Source organism: Colias philodice, chromosome 16 (genome assembly GCF_061535455.1).
Source record: "Colias philodice isolate Cphi_HAF_F1 chromosome 16, ilColPhil1 Martin Lab GWU primary, whole genome shotgun sequence".
Classification (NCBI taxonomy): Eukaryota; Metazoa; Arthropoda; class Insecta; order Lepidoptera; family Pieridae; genus Colias; species Colias philodice.
Window position 1 is genome coordinate 4,329,385 of NC_143101.1, and position 19,171 is coordinate 4,348,555.

Genomic DNA, 19,171 nt, shown 5'->3' on the forward strand with positions numbered 1-19,171 from the left:
ATTAACAATAAATAATACTGTTCAAATTCTGCAATATTAAAATAAACTTAGAAGAAAAGTTAAGATTAAAAAATGTACACAGTTTACATAAAAATTCCCGGCTTATAGATAAAAAAAATAATATTGAGATGACTGGTTCTTGGGACATTGCCGAGGTCCATTATGCATTTCGTATACTAAATTATGCATAAGGCTAAATTAGCTCAACTTTGTAGCCGGGACTCCGGGAGCCTCGCAGTTTATTAATTAAAATTAAACATTCTAACAACCCATTCACACGCAGATTTTCAGCAGACTTGTCGCCAGTGTCTATGGTCTACGGCGTATCATTGTCATTTTTACGTTGACAGACGACAGTTGACTGTTGACATTAAAGCGTTTGCATTTGCGGATTGGGAACAGAGTTTGGGAATAATACAAATTACAAACGCTTTATTTACTTTTTCGGAATTAATTTACGTCTACACAAAAAACTATTTTCATTCAGAAGTAGATGGTAAAGTATTACAAATAGTCATGGCTAAAGAAAGCGATATGTCGCTATTTAATGATGTTCTCGAGCCCTTTCGGCGTGTTATAAACACCGACCCTCCAAAAGATAAGTTATCCTCTTCGGCGAAGCTAAATTTTTCAGACAGTAGTAATCAGTCTATAAAAGAAGGTAATAGAGAATGTGGGTTGGCTTTAGTTAACTGCCGCACGAATTTGTTGGAAATATTTATATTTTTAGTTAGCTAGGTAATGTAAGATTGTAATTCCAAAATATTATCGTTAGGAAACTTGTAGTTTTTTAGTTATTAATTTTTAAAGTTAATAATTTTTTGTGCGAAAAAAGTGCATTTATCCGTTTTGTTGTGCAAAAAAAGCGGACCAAGATGTTAGATTTCACTGTATTGTGACTTTACGCTGCGGCCGGCCGCGGCGTGTGCCAGAATCGACTTTAGGGCGATTCCCACTCAAACAAAAAAGACGTGTGGCACTCGGGGACTGCCGCGGCAAAGCTATTGCATAGCATGCCTTCAAGCCACACCTCCGTGCCCGTCGGAGTGGGGAGCGTGAGGTTTTTCGTTACGCAATTTCTGGATTCGGTCCCCGCGCTCAATGCCCGCGATAGAAGCTATGCAATAGCTTAATAAAAATCTACGTAGGTTAAAAAACTATTAAACTTTTACTTTTAGTATTCAAATAGGTAGCGAGGAGCGAAGCGACGAGCGTGTTAGGTTAACTTTTGAACTGCCGCACGAGCCGAGCGAGCGAAGCGAGCGTGCCGCGGCAGCGGCCGGCGAGTGCCAGAAGCGACTTTAGGGCGATTCCCACTCAAATAAAAAAAACTACGTAGGTTTTCACAACTTGTTTGTATTTTATTTATGTATCGTAAAATTTTTGTAACACCAATTGCATACATTTTGAGGTTAGAATAGGAAAATTGATTTTTCTCCAAAACTATTGGTTTCCTAACTTTCCCCTTTTGGTGGGAGGGTCCCCCCCTCCTCCCCCCCATCCCCCCCCCACAAAAAACCTATAATACGTGCGGCAGTTCTCTAAAGAAACCCCGAGAATGTTTTTTAATATAATTTGCTTGATTGAGAACAATATTTATGTGTTTAATTAAATATTCGTGTGTTGTTTAGGCATATCTAACCTACTAAATTCAGGAAAACGCAAGTCGAGCTTTACTATTGCGGACGCAGAAACCCCGGGAAAACGAACGCGCATAGATTCAACAAGTATTCCTCCATCACCATGGGAAGCTAGAAAACTGAAAACAGACATGATCGCTATGAAAGCACAAGTATGGTACTATTTATTGAAAATATCTTCAGTTTAAATTAAGCTTTTTTATTATTTATATTTTATTTTACAGATAACAAAGTTAGAAGCTCGTATAAATCATCAGCATGCAATTCGGAAGGAGATGCAAATACTGTTTGACGAAGAAAAGGCTTCTTTAGTGGATCAACATAAGAGAGATGAGCGACTAATGTCTGATTTAGAAGACAGACTACAATTAGTGAGGAAGAGGGAACAAGATTTGAGAGATGAGTTCACTCAGGTAGATATTTTAAGATCTTATAATATTATGTTTTCTGTTATTCAAAAATCCTTCAGAATATATAAACAGTCACAGACTTTTATCATCAACAGACAAATGCAATAATTATTTATTTAAATCTGTTATGATTGTTGTGTATTTAAGCATACTAATATAGCTTGAGAATGTTTGTATCAAATTTACATCTTTCTTAATACTATTATAAAGGCGAAAGTTTGTAAGGATGTATGGATGTATGGATGTTTGTTACTCTTTCACATAAAAACTACTGAACCGATTACAATGAAATTTAGCACACATATAGAGGGTAACTTGGATTAACACATAGGATAGGTTTTATCCCGGAAATCCCACGGGAACGGGAACTATGCGGATTTTCCTTTGAAAACGCGGTCGAAGCCGCGGGCGGAAATCTAGTTTATTATATTTTCCTAATATATTGCCCAGCAAACAGAACTTACGACTTTATTGTATTTATATTAAACTATCATCATCATCATGATCATTATCAGCCTACATTTGTCCACTGCTGGACATAGGCCTCAGTCATGTCACACCACTGAGCCCAGTCATATTAAACTATGTATAAATATTATTAAGCTATTGCATAGCTTCTATCGCGGGCCTTGAGCACGGGGACCGAATTGAGAAATTCCGTAACGAAAAAACCTCACGCTCCCCACTCCGACGGGCTCAGAGGTGTGGCTTGAAGGCATGCTATGCAATAGCTTTACCACGGCAGTCCCCGAGTGCCACACATCTTTTTTATTACTTTATTGAACAATCTTATTGTTTTTATTACAGTCCGTAAAAGAATTTAAAGATAGCAAAGCAAAATGGGAGAGTGAAAGGTTAGAATTACAGAAACAAGTGGCAGAATTAAAGGACCAGTTACTTGAAGCCAATGTTAGTAATAAGGACCAGCTGTCTGAAATGGAGAAGGATATGAATGAATTGTTAGCTGTAAGTAATATAACTGATATTAATAACATTTTAATATGATTTTATCTAGCTTTTATAGTTTGTTGGAATTTGAATCTATGAAAATTGTAATTAATGGTGTTATGTCTGTGCACCTGTCAAAGTTGAAATGGAGTTCTTATTTAATTTTTCTGATATATCTAAGATATAATTTCTGTTCTACATTACACTTCATGACTTATTTAATTAAACATAAATAAAAATTTGTGAGTAATGTTCAAAGGCCAAAAAAAAGTTGTACTTTGTATTATATGTGTATTAAAGAGATTGAAGAGATTGAATTGAGGTTTAAAGGCATGATGGAGATTTTCTGTATTATTCTATCTATACTTAAAATCTAGTTCCATGGGTTTTAGGCTTTAGAAGGTGCACAAGAAGAAAGTGAATTTCTGAAAGGAGAGGTTGAAAAGCTTAAGGAAAAATCTGACCAATGTACTAGTTTAAAAGCGCAACTAGAGAAACAAGCATTTGAAATGCAGCAAGCCACTAATAAATTAAAGGAAATTGAATATGAGAGGGATTCTTATAAAGACTGGCAGCAACAGGCAAAGGTATGGTATTTGTTCATTTGAAATACTTTGTCAACAACATTTTGTGTGCATTATAAGAGTAGAAACTTAGTCTTCCTCATTCAGTAGATACTCAACTCAACTATTATCACATAAATAAAATGTATTGTTTCACATTTTCCCCACAAAATGAATGAGATCAAAACATTAATTTGTAATATTAATTTAAATATAATTTGAATATTTTCAATGACATGTACACAATGATATTTTATGTATAGATACGTTATATACTCACAATATATCCAAAAAAAATGCTTCATATGCAGTGTCAGGCACACACAAATACAAGTTTCATTTTACTTAATTTATTACATTGACAGACTGTATAAGAGAGATGGCTCTAATAAAATGATATAAACAAAAAAGACAAAGATAGTTTGTCACTTCCGCGCAGGTGTAAGCAAAAGTCATAAGAATTCACCAATTAAATATAAATAAACAAATAGTTGCCATGGTAATTGGCATAGACTAACGACACAGAAGGTTCAATGTTATAGATGTTACGTTTCCTGCACAAGAAAACAAATGTGACAATTTCATTTACTATTTAATCATTATTATGATATTGTATTAAAATGAAAAAAAAAACTTTTTTGGAGATATAACTGTATTAAGTATTTATTACTAGCTGTGGTGTTCGTTTTCGGTCATCATTATTTCACCCGATAAACACCCACTGCTGAGCATAGTCCTCCTTATAGAACTCCATAAGGACCGATCTTACGCTATTCGTTTCAAGGCAGTTCCCGAAACCCGTACAAGGTCATCGCTCCAACTTGTAGGATATAATAATAGTGGTGCCTAGATGAAAAAAAAAAGATGAAATAAAAGAAAGGATGAAGTATAAGCCTTTTTTATCTAATACACAAATAAAATTCTTGTGGCTTGTATATTATGCTGTTATTATTTATTGCTTTTTTTTTAACTATTACCTATTTACTTTATTTTTGTATGTATATATTTATTTGTGCTCTGCCCTACTCCTATCCTTTACTTAATATCTCTCTGTACAACCGGTTGTCTGGAAGAAATCGCTATTTAGCGATAAGGCCGCCGTTTGTTACAATGTATCCTAGGTTAAGTCTCAATTTGTAATTTATCTTGAGCAATAAAGCATAAATAAATAAATAAATAAATAAAAATTTATGTTCAATACCTATATAAAGAAAAGCAAATAGGTAGCATTTTTCGTCAGTAGCGATAATCTTTTCTTTAATGTATTCAACATCATTTTTGCAAACAAACATTTTTGCCATCACGATTTCATTGTACAATATAATAAATAGATAATATACATATTTGTTAATTACATGCACTGTGTGGATTTAAATATAAAAATAATAAAGTATTTACCCAAATCGAAATTAATAAAATAACCGTTCTATTTTCAATAATCGTATCTACATGATAATCTTTGAACACAGTGTACGCTAGCTTTGTCACACTAGTGATTGAAGCAATGTTTTATCCCTTTCATTATTTCAATACAAGTGTCAAGCAAGTGTCATTCATAAAGAATTGTAAATTGTTATTTTTAATCTTAAACTGTAATAATTTAATATATTTTCCTGTGATATAATATTCCTTTATCTTTCTTTATTTTTTGCACGAATACGTGCACTGTCTGAACACACAGGAAGGCATTTTCGACAACTTTAATGTACCTATCGGCACATGCGCTCACTGGGACCGGTGACAATCTGACTGATTGCATTGGTCCCAAATAGGACCAATTCACGGAATCAGTTTTGGTGCGTTGATGACGTATCTACCTCTTGTTTCTATATATAATATCATTGCATGTACACTATGTTCTGTATGGAACCACGTTAAATAAATTTTTATTTTAACGAATATTTTCAGACAGCTCAAAAACGGCTATCAAACATGGCAGATTTAGAGAAGGAAGTGGCGAGGTTACGCGCCACGGAACGATCCTTACGTGACGCGGTGTGCAATAAGTTGATATTGGAAGAACAAGTACATATCCTGTCTACAAAGGTGGAGGCTTTACAGCCAGTGCAACAAGAGCTACATGAGGCTAAGGTAAGTTGGAAATATCAGATTTTTTATTATTGTATTTTTTGACGTGACCGACGTGACTCATGCGGCGTTACCTCGCTCTGAGGCGTTCCATGTAAGGCTTGAAGTGCAAGCGAGAGCGCGGAACGATCGACAAAGAAGCACAATCGGACATTGTCAAATTCAACTATTGTCAGTAAACTGACTTTACAGACAATCAATTTTTTTCAATTTTTGTCAAGAAGAACAATATTAATGTTCCATTTAAACTGAATTCAGATAGAGATTGTTATTATATCCATGCATAAATAAATAAATAAATATTATAGGACATTATTACACAAATCGACCTAGTCCCACAGTAAGCGCAATTAAGGCTTGTGTTGTGGGTACTAGGCGACGATAAATATAATATTTAATAAATACATATTATATAGATAATAACACCCAGACCCAAGAACAAATAATTGAGTTCATCACACAAATATTTTTGCCCTGACCGGGGATCGAACCCGGGACCGTCGGCTCAGTAGGCAGTTACTTTACCACTGCGCCAACCGCGTCGTCAAAAATGCATGTTAAATAAGCTTATAAAACAGCAATTAAGGCTTATACATGCGCTAATAACCTTGACCATACTTGACGGATCTCAAACCTCTCCCGCTGCACCTTCTTTTTTCCTCGCATTTTGTATTTAAAAAGATACCAATCAGTGAAACAAAATATCCTCGTCAGGGACTGTTGTGTAACTGATAATTTATTAAACATAAAATTTTCAGAGCTCTAAGTCAGCAGGTTACGAAGTTTATAGAGTATTTGCGGAAAAATCGATGACCACGGCACATTTTTTTTCTAGAAATCTATTAACATTGGAAAAAATTCCTAGCGAGCAATTAAAGATCAAAGACCATCCTATTTTATATATTTTTTTCGGTATTGTGCTTTATGTTGTACCAGACTTTATAGAGGTTGAACATAGTCGAAATTGCCGGGTAACGCCTTAAATGCTTTGAGTGTAGCAATTAACTGTACCTATGATGCTGAATAAATGATTTATGACTGTAATACAGGTGAAAATAGCATCACTAGAGTCGTCACTACAAGAATGGTGTAGTGCAGCCAGAGGGCACGGGGTAGAAACAGCCCGAGCACTATCTTCAGCTCTAGAGAATGCGTTGAGCGGACAACTTACCGCTGTGGCTGGCGCTTCGCAGGCACAGTCGCAACTTGTTCAACTTACTGAGGTGAATTTAAACTTAGTTAAGAAAAAAAAGATATATTTATTGGGTAAATTTATTGTGAATGATATGTTAGTTAAAATAGAAATATACAAGTTGCAAAAATGGTAAATAAACAGCTCTATTTATGTATTTAAATACAGAACAATAAAGAAATATTGTTAAAGTGGTTTTTTAAGCTTTCATAATAAGCTTTCATAAACCTTCTCATTGTTTTTAATATATTTTAAGGCATGTAGAGACTAGAGTCCATTTTTATGTTGCTAGAATATATTTCAAACACATTTTTAAAATTATAATATTTCGTATTTATTCACATTATAAATATTCTAATAATAAACCCAGGAAGTGGCAACACTGAAGTTCGAGCGGGATAAGGCAACAGCAAAATTGAACGATTTGCAAACAGTGCGGAAAAATCAAGAGAGTCTAATACACAGACTACAAAAGCGACTTCTTATTGTAACTAGAGAAAGGGATAGCTATAGGTAAGAAGAACGTTTGAATTGAAGTAAGATCAAATAAAATAAAAAATAGCAACTATGAAATATGATAGATTATAGATATCTTGAAGCACATAATTTTTTATTGTCTTGCATTGCTTTTTAACTTGCATAAGATGAGAATTTATGAGAGTAAGTAAGTAATACAAATTTGAATAGCTTTTAGAAACTGCATTAGTATCAATCAGAATCAACCTTTTTTAATGGCATTACACATTCCGGAAAACAGAAATTACGATTTATTTTTAAATTTACTTTCAGGCAACAACTAGACAGCTACGAAAAGGAACTCACAATTACTCTAAGTGGGGATGTCGGTGCTGGAGGGGCAGCTTTATTGTCAGCGAGGGTCGAACAGTTGGAGAAAGCATTACAAGGATATAGAGACCTGCTGTCTACACACGACCAGGAGGGGCATTCGAAGGGTGAGATTTCAGAGAGATCGTCGTCTTGGTCGTGGTCATAGAACATATAAAAGAGGTTAGAATGGCAATAATTCGCCGTTCCTATAAGAACCGGTGTCGCCTGTGAGTGTGGGCAAGTCCACGGAAGTCCGCTTACGCACATATTTGCAATTTCAAATCTAGCCAATCATAGCGCCGCGCGATCACGCGATTTAAAATGGAACGAATCATACGCATGATGATGATGTGAGCAGTGCTCATATTCTTGGCGCGTCTGCCCCGCCTACAATGCCTTTCTAACCTCTTTTATATGTTCTGTGGTCGTAGTCGTGTCGTCGTCGTCTTCATCATCACCAGCCATCACCATAATCATCATCATTGTCAGCTAAGAAAAGGCATCTTCTTCTTCTGGGTGTGGTACCTTCCTACTTCCAAGCTGCCTTAATTCGTGCCGAAGTATGCTCTGCTACCAAATTTTTCAATATTTGCAAACAAATGGTTCATCATTCTATGACAGCAATTCAGTAAAATGTATAAATGTATTGTAAATCTTAACATGTAATGTTAACGTGTGATTTAAGATATTGTACAATTTCATCATCAGAATGATCAGCTCCTATAGGTTCGGACTGTCGGGGCACAGGCCTCCTATTAGGGTTCAGGTCGTAATCCACCATGCTGGCCAAGTGCGGGTTGGTAGATGTAACATGACGTCAATCTTTTGATTATTGACATTTGAATATTTCTGTACGCTCGCCTGGTCTCGAACCCCCGACTTATTGATTTGTAAGTCCGATGTCCTCACCACTGAACACTGCTTTAACTTGTTTGTTTAAATTGAATACACATAACAGATCACGATCTTGTTGGGCCTATAGGCGTTACACTAATTTCAACCTACCAAACGCAACCCAACAAAATGTGTTCAATTATTATTACAATGCGATACAGTTTACAAACTTAAATGTGGTTTTAACATTTATTGCCAAGTAATGACCATTTCGTTGGAATTGTTAATTTTCTTTAATAAAATGAATAATACTGGCTGATAACGATGTAATATCATAGGACAGGATCATAGACCAATTATATGACTAACTTAATCAAAGAAACATACACAGAGAGAGACACATTTTCGCTTATTCTAAATTGTTAATAACTTTCTCATAATATTTTATTTCAACAGAGTTAGAATCAGCTAGAGCCGTTGCGAGTGAACATCGTGAAGAGGCTATCCACCTCGACTGTGTTATACACATATTTTTTTTCTTATTCTCATGTTATTACATTCTTTATATTTTTATTATTATATTTGATTTCATAGCTTTAGAATCAGCTAGAGCAGAGGCGAGCCAACGAGCAAATACCGCGAAAATGTGGATACTTTTTTTATATTCGATTACAACAGCTTTAGAATCAACTCGTGATGAAGCGAACAAATGTGTGAACAAATGTGAATTCTTCTTATTTCTGATTATATGTATTACTTATTAACTTTACTATAATATTTAATATTTGATTTCAACAGCACTAGAATTTTCTCGGGCTAAACAAACACCGCGAAGAGGCAGACACTTATTCTTCTATTTCGCTGACATATATTACTTAAGCAAATAACTTATTGTAAATTTGATATTTGATTTCAACAGCTTTTGAATCAGGTCGTGCGGAAGCGAGCAGATACATCAAAAAGGCGGACATATTATATTTTATATACTTTATATACTTATATACTTATTACTTAGCATGTAGCTGTATTATTATATTTGATATTTAATTTCAACAGCTTAACAAGCAGCTCGAGTCGAAGCGAGCAAATACTGCGAAGGGCTACATATTCTTCTTATATCCTCGTTATATTACTAACGATATGTAATTTTATATTTCTATAGCCTTAGAATAAGCTCGAGCCGAAGCAAGTAAAGCTGTGAAGAGCAGGTTCCATATTCTTCTTATCTTCGCTATAAGTAAATAACCTATTTGATTTTCACAGCCTTAGAAGCAGCTGGTGCAGAAGCAAATACCGCGAAGCGACACACATGCCTATAATCCTCTTTAACACATAACTTTATTATAAGGTGACTTGCATACTGTCCCGAACACGCAGCGTAGCGCCCGAATACGTGATCTAATGTATGAAATTACTCGAGCGTGAATGCGTTTCCAATAAGTTTAGGATATAGCGCCCGGCAAACTTCTTAGACAAAAAGTGCAAAGTGGGAGAGGTTTGCGCATCAAGTTTAATCTACGCTAAAAGGTCCATTTACATGCTGGCAAATATAAGCAAGCCAGGCAAACCGAAAGCACGGTGGTCCGACGATATTTCTAGAACAGCGGGTAAATCTTGGATGCGTCTGGCCAAAGACCGCAAAGAGTGGAAAAAACATGAGGAGGCCTATACCCGACTATGGGTGAATTAAGGCTTAAAAGAAGAAGATGAATAATATAAGCAACGTATATACATTCACGCGCTACGCTGCGTTATGCGGGGCAATGTGCCATATCTCTTATTTTTATATTTGTTCCAACAGCGTTAGAAGCAGCTCGAGCTGAAGTAAGCAAATACCGCGAAGAGGCGGAGGCGGCTAAACGCGAAGTGAGCAAACTGCGCGCGCAGAGAGATCAGATGCACGCGCATTTGGAGAAACTTGCCGCGCCTACTAAGGTGAGAAATACTTTTTCACTGAGAGTAACTTTTAAACCCATTAAAAATAAGGTTCTTTTTCTACAATATGTTTATCGATTACGTCAGTTTCTCATCGAAAATTTGCATGTAATCATGATATTTTAGCCATGAACGATTTTGTATTTCAAACCATATTAAAGAAAAAAATACATAGTAGTATCATAATTATTAACTATAAGAAGTAGTATAATACTTGACTATATGTTAAAAAAAGATTCCGACAAATTGATAACCTCCTCTTTTTTTTGTAGTCGGTCATAAATGTGTCTTAAATCTTAATATATAACGCGAATCATGTAAAAAGAACGCTGGATGAAAGTGATGGGGTGTGTTTTGGCATGTATCGAGTTTAGCACGAAAGTTATTTGCTGCTTATTTTATTGTTGAAGTAGGCTCTCGAGTCGTGGCTTCGCAACTACATATTTGTTATTCTTATACCACCTCATAACACCAAATAGACCAATAAATCGCCAATGCGCAGCTTAACCGTCAGCATTCTTTTTACATGACCCGACCTATACTGAAAATGGTTTGAAATTAAAAACTATAAAATAACTCTGCTTATTACGTTTTATTAACTGTATGTTTCTTTGTTTAGATATTACACCTAGCGGACAACCCAGCGGCTGTAGCACACAAACAAATGCAAATGGACTTGGAAACCGCTCAGGAAGAGGTGGGTGATGTCGATAAAATATTTATAATTTTTAATAGTCATCTTTCTATTAACACAACTCTAGCTCTGCTTCAAAGTTCGAGGATCATTAAAGCAATTAAAAGAAATTGTACTTATTTAACTTCAAAATTGAGAAAATATAAGACAAAATTTGTATTCATAGTTATAAAAAACTAATTTAAAAAAGCAATCATTATGGAAATATGCCAAGACATTTATACGTATCATTGTGCAAAATTTGTTTCATTTTATTTGTTTTAACAGATTAAGAAGTTGAAAGCAGCTCTTCGCGAAGGCGGCTCGTGCCCTGAAGACATGCAGCAGTTGAAGCAGCAACTCGAAAATAGTAGGATTAAATTGCAACGGTAAGTTTTTTCATAACAACTTTTTCTTTTATATCAATTCCGTAAAGTGAGCGTTATTTAAAATAATGATCTTTGTTTATTTCTCTGTAAATTATAATTCGGTTGAAATTAAAAATACGACAAATTATAAAGTAAACGATCGTTATTTACAGCTATACTGTATGCATACCATATGATAATTGCATTTTTTTCCGACACATTTAGGATGAAAGAAGAATTCACCGCATCCGCTCAGGAGTACAGAGATGTTTGCTACATGCTGCTTGGTTACAAAATAGACAGGACTGGCCATAAAAACTACAGGTATTAATTGATTAACACTTGCATTATCAATTAGACTGTTTTGAGTTTTCAATTTCATATTGCGAATGTTTATTAAGAAACTCTGTGCGAAACCACATTATCTTATTAATTAATTAATTATATTTTTATACATTACTTAGCTGTTCGACCCGGCTCCGCCCAGACTTTTTTTGTGTGGAGACGAATCCAACGCACCACAATTACCATTAAAATATTCGTTCTAAAATTGTAAATTTAAACTAACACGACTTTATTTTATACATATAGATATTTGATTTTAAAATACTATTTCAGAATATCCAACATGTACGCGGAAACACCAGACGAATACCTCACATTCACACTTTGCGAGGACGGTATAGAGATGGTGCACACAGATTATTCCTCTACACTTGAAGATTTAGTGGAACTGCACTTGCACCAAAACCACTCTATACCAGTGTTTCTTAGTGCACTTACTATGGAGCTCTTTACGCGTACCACCATGCAAGTGGCGTGATAGTGTTTGCGGATAGTGATGGGTTTGGGGATAGTGAAAGTGTTAGTGCAAGTAGCCCGCTAGCGTATGCACATGGACTAATCTTCACTGGGTAAGATAGTGCAACTGTATTTACACTATAATTATTCGATACCGATGTTTCTTAAATTCACTATGGAGCTGTTCAAGGCGCGTGATAGTGGTTAGGGATAGTGTTCCAAGCTAGTTAGGTGATAGTGTTGTGTTGTGTTATGTAGTGGGGACTTATAGTAAATAGATTCTGAGCAATATATAGATTGTGTGTGCGCATTTTGTTGTTATATAGAATAACTTTTATTAGCTACTTAAGCAAGTTTCGAGTGAAAGATATATAGCAAGATGGAAGTGTTTGGCTTTTTGAAGTGTGTTTAAATTACGAGCTAGTGTTTAAGGAACAAAAAGCAATAAATTAAGAACAAAATTTTTACTTACATAGAATTTATAAGTCGTTATGATTAGTAGGTAATTTTTTAAATGATAATTGATTCGGACCATACACATCATCTGCCAATATTAGGTCAAGCAATAGGCAAATTTTAGATACGGATTTATGTTTTCATAGATAGAATAATAGAAATAGACAGAATAGGACATAGATAGAATAATAGCAATAGTCTTACTTCTCTTCTAAGTTCATTTCATTCTAGATTTAATTCAGCATTGGATATTTTTGTATACTGACAATTGGCCTTACATAATTATATGCTTTAGGGGAACATAATATTACATACAACAATTTTTGTTATCCAAATGAGTCTATTATTAATTATAAGATTTTTCATGTTTTTATGTAGTGTTAGAATGCTAGCATTTTCGCATTGATATTATGAAAATAGTGTAAGGTTGAGAGTAAGGAATAAGGAAATATTTGATTTTCAATTTACGTAGATACATACGCCTTTTTGCTTTCCACTAGTTAGTTTTTGATAAAATATATATATTTACTTATTTCTTGACATTGTAGTATCCATTCTAATATTGTAAAAGTGATAGCTGGCTGTCTGTGTGTTACAATTTGGATGAAATTTGTAAGCAATCAATAAAAATCGTTGTTTTGCCCCTGGTTTTGTCTGCTAAGAAGATTTTTTTGGAAGTGAAACTTCTTTAGGCGCGTTGAGGGTAAAATTTCAGGGTCGCGTTATGACAATACCGTCATGGAGTAAGGCGACGATTTTGGTATCTTTGAATCTTGACAAAGAAGTTTCACTTCTGACACGTGTGTTCGGCACACACGCTCTTTTTTATAATTGTATCAGGTAGTTTATAATGTCATTTGATAAGTAATAAATCTCACTAAAATTGAATGTGCTGTGTTTTATAATTAGATATGATGTCTGTTAAGATGTTCCTAATGCAGTTGAGTTATCTTTGGTATTCTTTTTAGATATTAAGTAAGTTAATAAAAATATCTTCTAAGAGGTCAAGGATTTTTGGAGGATAAGTTTTTTTTCTTATATTCTCTCATTTTATAAATTTCCAAATAGTGCATCAGAGTTACAATCTCAAGTGTTTGCCTTAAAATCGTTGACATATTATACAAAACTAGACTCACAATAGCCTACTGTAAGGCCATCAAAAAATACCCGAGCGGCGTTGTATAAAACATTCTTTCAAATTCACACCTTATTTCGAAGCAGCAATGTTCAAAGTCTATTGTATACGCTCATTAAAACTCTGCCTAATAGACGCGTAGGCAGAGTTTTGTTTCGGACAATTTTTGAGTGTGATAGTGAGTCTAGTTGTTTATTATACATTAATTGTTAAAATGCATGTCTCACTATAAATAAAAAGACGTGTGGCACTCGGGGACTGCCGCGGTAAAGCAATTGCATAGCAGGCCTTCAAGCCACACCTCCGTGTCCGTCGGAGTGGGGAGCGTGAGGTTTCTTCGTTACGGAATTTCTCGATTCGGTCCCCGCGCTCAAGGCCCGCGATAGAAGCTATGCAATAGCTTAATATATTTCGACATAAATGACTTAAATGAGTGATATGACTAAATTAAATTTTTAAAATGTGTTTTTTGTATCCATGTGCATTCTGACGTATTTTTTTATTATATGTAGTATGCATATATGAGAAAATATAATATGTTATGTGAATATTTAATAAACATTTAAATTCATACTTTTAATGTATTTTTGTTTTGGAGTGTCCTGATTTTTGTATGTCACTAAGTATTTTTCTTATTTTACTAGATTTTACTCGATTTTTTCCTTTTAATGGAATACATTGGGGAGGTACAGGTAAATAAAAACGAAAGTCATGTAAAATATTTATGAAGAAACAAGGAAAATATATTATACATCATCTCTAAGTTCATTGCGTTAACTACAACAATCAAGTAGTTCACAACAAAGTTGAAACAAGATAACAATTCAAGTAGTACGCGTACACTGGCTAATATTATAAGTAGTTCAGATTATCGACTTTGAAATATTTTACGTAAGCTTGTGGATTTTTACAACTGACTGGTCTTTGTGGACTATATCTATGGGAACATTGGGTGCATTCAAATTTAGAACGTTTTTTTATAAAAAAAAAAGATTTGAATTTATTTTAGGCCAGTTTCAATACTGCAATGAGTATTTTGTTTATGTTTAAAAAATTATGATTTCTATATCAAAAACATTTTTGTACTACACCATCACACGTAATTACGTGTAAATAGGTTTAATTTTATAAACGTTCCAATTTGAATACACGATTAAAGTTTATTTTAATTCGAGAAATACATAAACAATTCGCTTTAAAGATAAACTTAAGGCATAACTATTAGACATTGTTAGCGTTATTAAATGGTAGAATTAAACATAAGAAAATATGAATCGTCTTTTAAATTTAAATAGACTACAGTCAACGGCAAGCAACAACCGTAATGCGTGAAGAACTACATAATATACTTTTGATAAATAATTTACAAGTCTACCTAAATTTTTATAACATTTACGCCTACTAGGAAAATAATTGACAATAGTGTTTTTGCACAAGTGTCCACATAGTATTAAATAATTTTAACTTATAAAGTATACAATATTAATTATAAATACTTATTATTTTATACACAAATAAATTTTAAGAACAGGCAAAGTGTAACCGCTCGGAGACCATTTGTTTTTCGTCGAGGGAATTTTAAACATCTTTGGATAATGTTGGTTACAAAACAGTGTGAGCGAAATTAATACGCGATATTAAGCTTGATTTAAAATTAAATTGGCATAGACTAATGTGGACTCATAAACTTATAATTTAACTCAACTATTTAAAGCTAAGCAAGACTCGTGTACGAGAGCCGAACCACTTCAAAAGATCAATTAAACATATTACACACTACATCCACGCGTCCTGAAATATTTTGGATATAAATAAAAGTAACAATAAATTACTTTTAACTACATTCTATAACACATTTAATTTTTTCAATGTAAAATGTTCCGAAATTAATAATTAAAAAAATATTCTAAAATCTTACATAGACATAATACTGAAAAAAGTATTCTACAACATATTTTAAATATTTTCGAATTAAATTTTAATGACCTTTGCGATACAAAATCAAATTTTATATTAAAAAAACACAAAACAAAACACGTTAACATAAATTTCACACAATTTTCAATAACATTATTGCACTAGATCATTATAATTCATAACTTAATAATAAATATTGCATAAGCGCCATATGTCGTGAAAATAATCAAAGTCTTAAAATATGTACTAAAAGTTAATAAAATTAAAAATGTCAGTTCGATGAAAGTTCATCCTACAAGCTTCGTTCACAGTGGTGACGTCGTCAAGACGGAAAATAGAATTTTCTAGAATACGAAATACCTACATCATAGAAGTACCATATTGTGCTAACTACACTTCTAAATTATAACATTTTGACTAAATATTAAGTACGATTTGGTGCTCAAATTTTTATAATGTAAAAGTGTTAATAGTTAAAAATTATAGAAATATTATTTATCTACAAACAGTGTATCAGGTTAAAATTTCATCTAAATACATTCGATCGAGATAAAAACTCGTCGTTTCTAGAAGTGAGTTTGAAAGTTTACAATTCGTCTGAAGTTTTACAACTTCGAGACAATTCTAAATTCGAAAATTTTTTTTAAATACCGCTACCACAGAAAAAATCTACACTGTCTATTTCTATAATTCGAGAGTAAAATTTAAGGTATGTGATCATACACGTGTAGACAATGTGTAAATTCTTGTAGCTTTGGCGACAATTTTGCTCTAACACATCACGCAAACATTGGACAAGCTCGTGGGCTACCGCGGCCCACCTCAGTCTTGTACTCGCATCTTTCACTCGCCACCAACACTATTCATCCGAAGCTATCAACAGCACTCAACATTTAAAGAACCCTCGTTGTATCCACATGTTTCCTATGTTTCTCATCAGTCACAATATTGTCCGTTATATTTTTAGTGCCTGCAAGTGAAGCAAACGTGATTTATTAATTAATTACAACATTGCTTGAGTTAATAACCAAATAATAAATAATTATCTACAATTTCAGATTCCAATAAGTATAAATTAACTTAACACTGTATTTTCTGCATAGATTTCCGAATCTTATCAATACCATTAAATTTAATACTTGCGCTATAATAAAGATCTCAAATAAAAAAATCTCCAAAAAATGTATCCATCTCTTTTCAAATAAACATCGCTTTCTACCCGCGAATAGCAAATTTTACAAACTCAAATGTACTAGTAACTAGGGTTTACCTTTACACGGACCCGGGTGCAGCGGGTCCACGACCGTGCCGGCGTGGCAGGCGGCGCGCTGCAGGCGGCACCACGAGCCGTACGTGCGCGCGTCCGAGCCGCACAGCGTGCGCCGCGCGCCGCCGCCGCCGCCGCACGCGCCGCACGACACGCAGCGCGCGCCGCTCGCGCCGCCCTGCACGCAGCGCTGCCCCGCGCCGCACCAGATCGATGAGCATGTCGCGTTCGCTGATGTGATGCGGTTTATGCATTGAGTTACCATGTACTACGTACAAATGTAGTAATACCTCAATCGGTTTATGTTAGGAAATAGGGATATATAGTTATTTAACTCTTCAATATAACTATACATAAAGCAAATTTTGTTACAATTTACAACAAAAACACAGTAGGTTTAGTTTATGAGGTGGCCTTATCACTTAGCAGATGTTATTGGCTGGACGTCAGATACAGTATTGAATACGTAACTAGGCAATTAATTTAGAACAAATCCATTTTAAGAATCTTGTACATAAAATTATCAATCAGATCTGATATTAATGTAGTCTAAAGTTTTCACTGTTAAATAATAATTTGTTTTTACCAATGCACGCTCCCTTATAGGCAAGTGGTAGCGCTCGTCCCCGCTCGCACGCCGCTTTCCGCAAGGCACAAGCGCCCGCGTACGTCCGCCCGTCCACCGCGCACACGGGCGCGCCCGCCACGCTGCACGCGCCGCAACGCACGCAGTGCGCTCCCAGTTCCGCGTCCAACACGCAACGCTTGTCGCCGCCGCAACGCACTCCCTCACAGCTGCCCACTGAAAACAAACAAAAACTTTCAACTGCCGCGATCGCACGCCCTCCGAACGAATAATTCACACCAGATAAAAATCATACCGACAGTTACGCGGGAAATACGACGCCTAATGTAACATAATAACGGAGTAGAAATCGGACAAACGAGCGAGTTCTGTAAATATCTGACGCCTTTCCCAGTTGATTGTATCGTATTGCGGTTTATAGAGCGATAGTTAGTCTAGTCTAGACGGCGATCAAGTGCGGCCACTTTAGAGCTTAGATTACAGCAAATTTATCACGGTACGAATCGGGCCGGCGGCTGCGTATATTCGCTTCATATCTGGCGGTTGCGATAACATGAGCTGCCGGGAAATAGAATACCTATGATAATTCGTCAAATTTAATTTAGATTTTATGTAAATACGGAATACCTGCATTTCTTCGTGGTGTTTAAATCAGATTATATTGAGCCACGATCAGTTAAAGATATCGAGAAACTGGGGCATTGTTGGGAATATTGATATTGTATCCATATACTGCTAGAAATTTACAAATGTAAGCTGTACACTGCTTTATCACAATACACTGTAGAGAAGTGTGATAAAATATTCAAAGCTCTCTATAAAAATGCGCTTTTTAGAAGTGCTTTGGTTTTTCACAAATAGGAGTATAAAACGTATTGATCATCAATTAATATTTCTCACTTATTAAATAATCCAGATACCCAAAAAATAAGAAATTAATTTATCAAGCACAGTTTTATCTCATACATAGGTACTTTATTGAATTCTCGTTGCGCTATACATTAAATCTACTTTTAAAACTGTAGATTTATCGAGTCAGGTCGACATTATAGAAACTTAAAGCTTACGCGCTACGCTAATCAATTGACGAGAGATAACGCTTCTGAACAAACAGTTGTAGTTATTTGTGATAATTGAAAGCTTGTTGCATTTATATTCTACGTATTTGTACAAAGTTGCGTAGGCGCTTGATAACAAACACAAATTGAGTGCACCTATATATAGAACAAAAGACAGATCCCAAAATAATTACTGAAAGAAATCACATAGCTTTTTAGAGATCTTACGGTAGGTAGTCATAAAACATAGTGAAGAAATACTTTTATCTTTTAGCGCCACAATAATAGAATATTTGTAACCACATGAATCATTTTATAGATCATGTGAATGAACTGCAATTATCATAAAACATGTTTATTTCGTACATCTAAATGCGGTAGGTGCCGCAAATATTTTGATGTCTAGGAATTTTGTTTGTACCGTGCCGTTGGTATAACGTCATTGTAGTATGGTGATTTAGCAGTAAATATA

At 34.7% G+C, this 19,171-nt stretch overlaps 2 protein-coding genes across 4 annotated transcripts in view; one reads left to right on the forward strand and one right to left on the reverse strand.

Annotated features, from left to right (window-relative positions):
* Positions 1-354: 354 nt before the first annotated feature.
* Mad1 (Mitotic arrest-deficient 1) lies at positions 355-13,747 on the forward strand. The gene is made up of 14 exons (XM_089704954.1): positions 355-661; positions 1,632-1,792; positions 1,865-2,053; positions 2,858-3,016; positions 3,391-3,585; positions 5,470-5,652; positions 6,699-6,872; positions 7,212-7,354; positions 7,631-7,794; positions 10,305-10,438; positions 11,058-11,135; positions 11,400-11,500; positions 11,705-11,803; positions 12,098-13,747. Exons 1-14 carry the CDS (start codon positions 517-519, stop codon positions 12,300-12,302), a joined length of 2,130 nt encoding a protein of 709 aa, XP_089561080.1. The 5' UTR covers positions 355-516; the 3' UTR covers positions 12,303-13,747.
* An 833-nt stretch (positions 13,748-14,580) lies between these two features.
* The window catches only part of Fs (Follistatin), a 47,071-nt gene continuing 42,480 nt past the window's right edge, over positions 14,581-19,171 (reverse strand). For all 3 annotated transcript variants that reach the window (XM_089704956.1, XM_089704957.1, XM_089704955.1), the window contains exons 4-6: positions 17,642-17,857; positions 17,059-17,286; positions 14,581-16,758 (exon numbers count right to left, since the gene is read on the reverse strand). In XM_089704956.1, the coding sequence (XP_089561082.1) occupies positions 16,682-16,758; positions 17,059-17,286; positions 17,642-17,857 (521 nt within the window). In that variant the 3' untranslated portion in view covers positions 14,581-16,681. The remainder of the gene's footprint in view (positions 16,759-17,058; positions 17,287-17,641; positions 17,858-19,171) is intronic.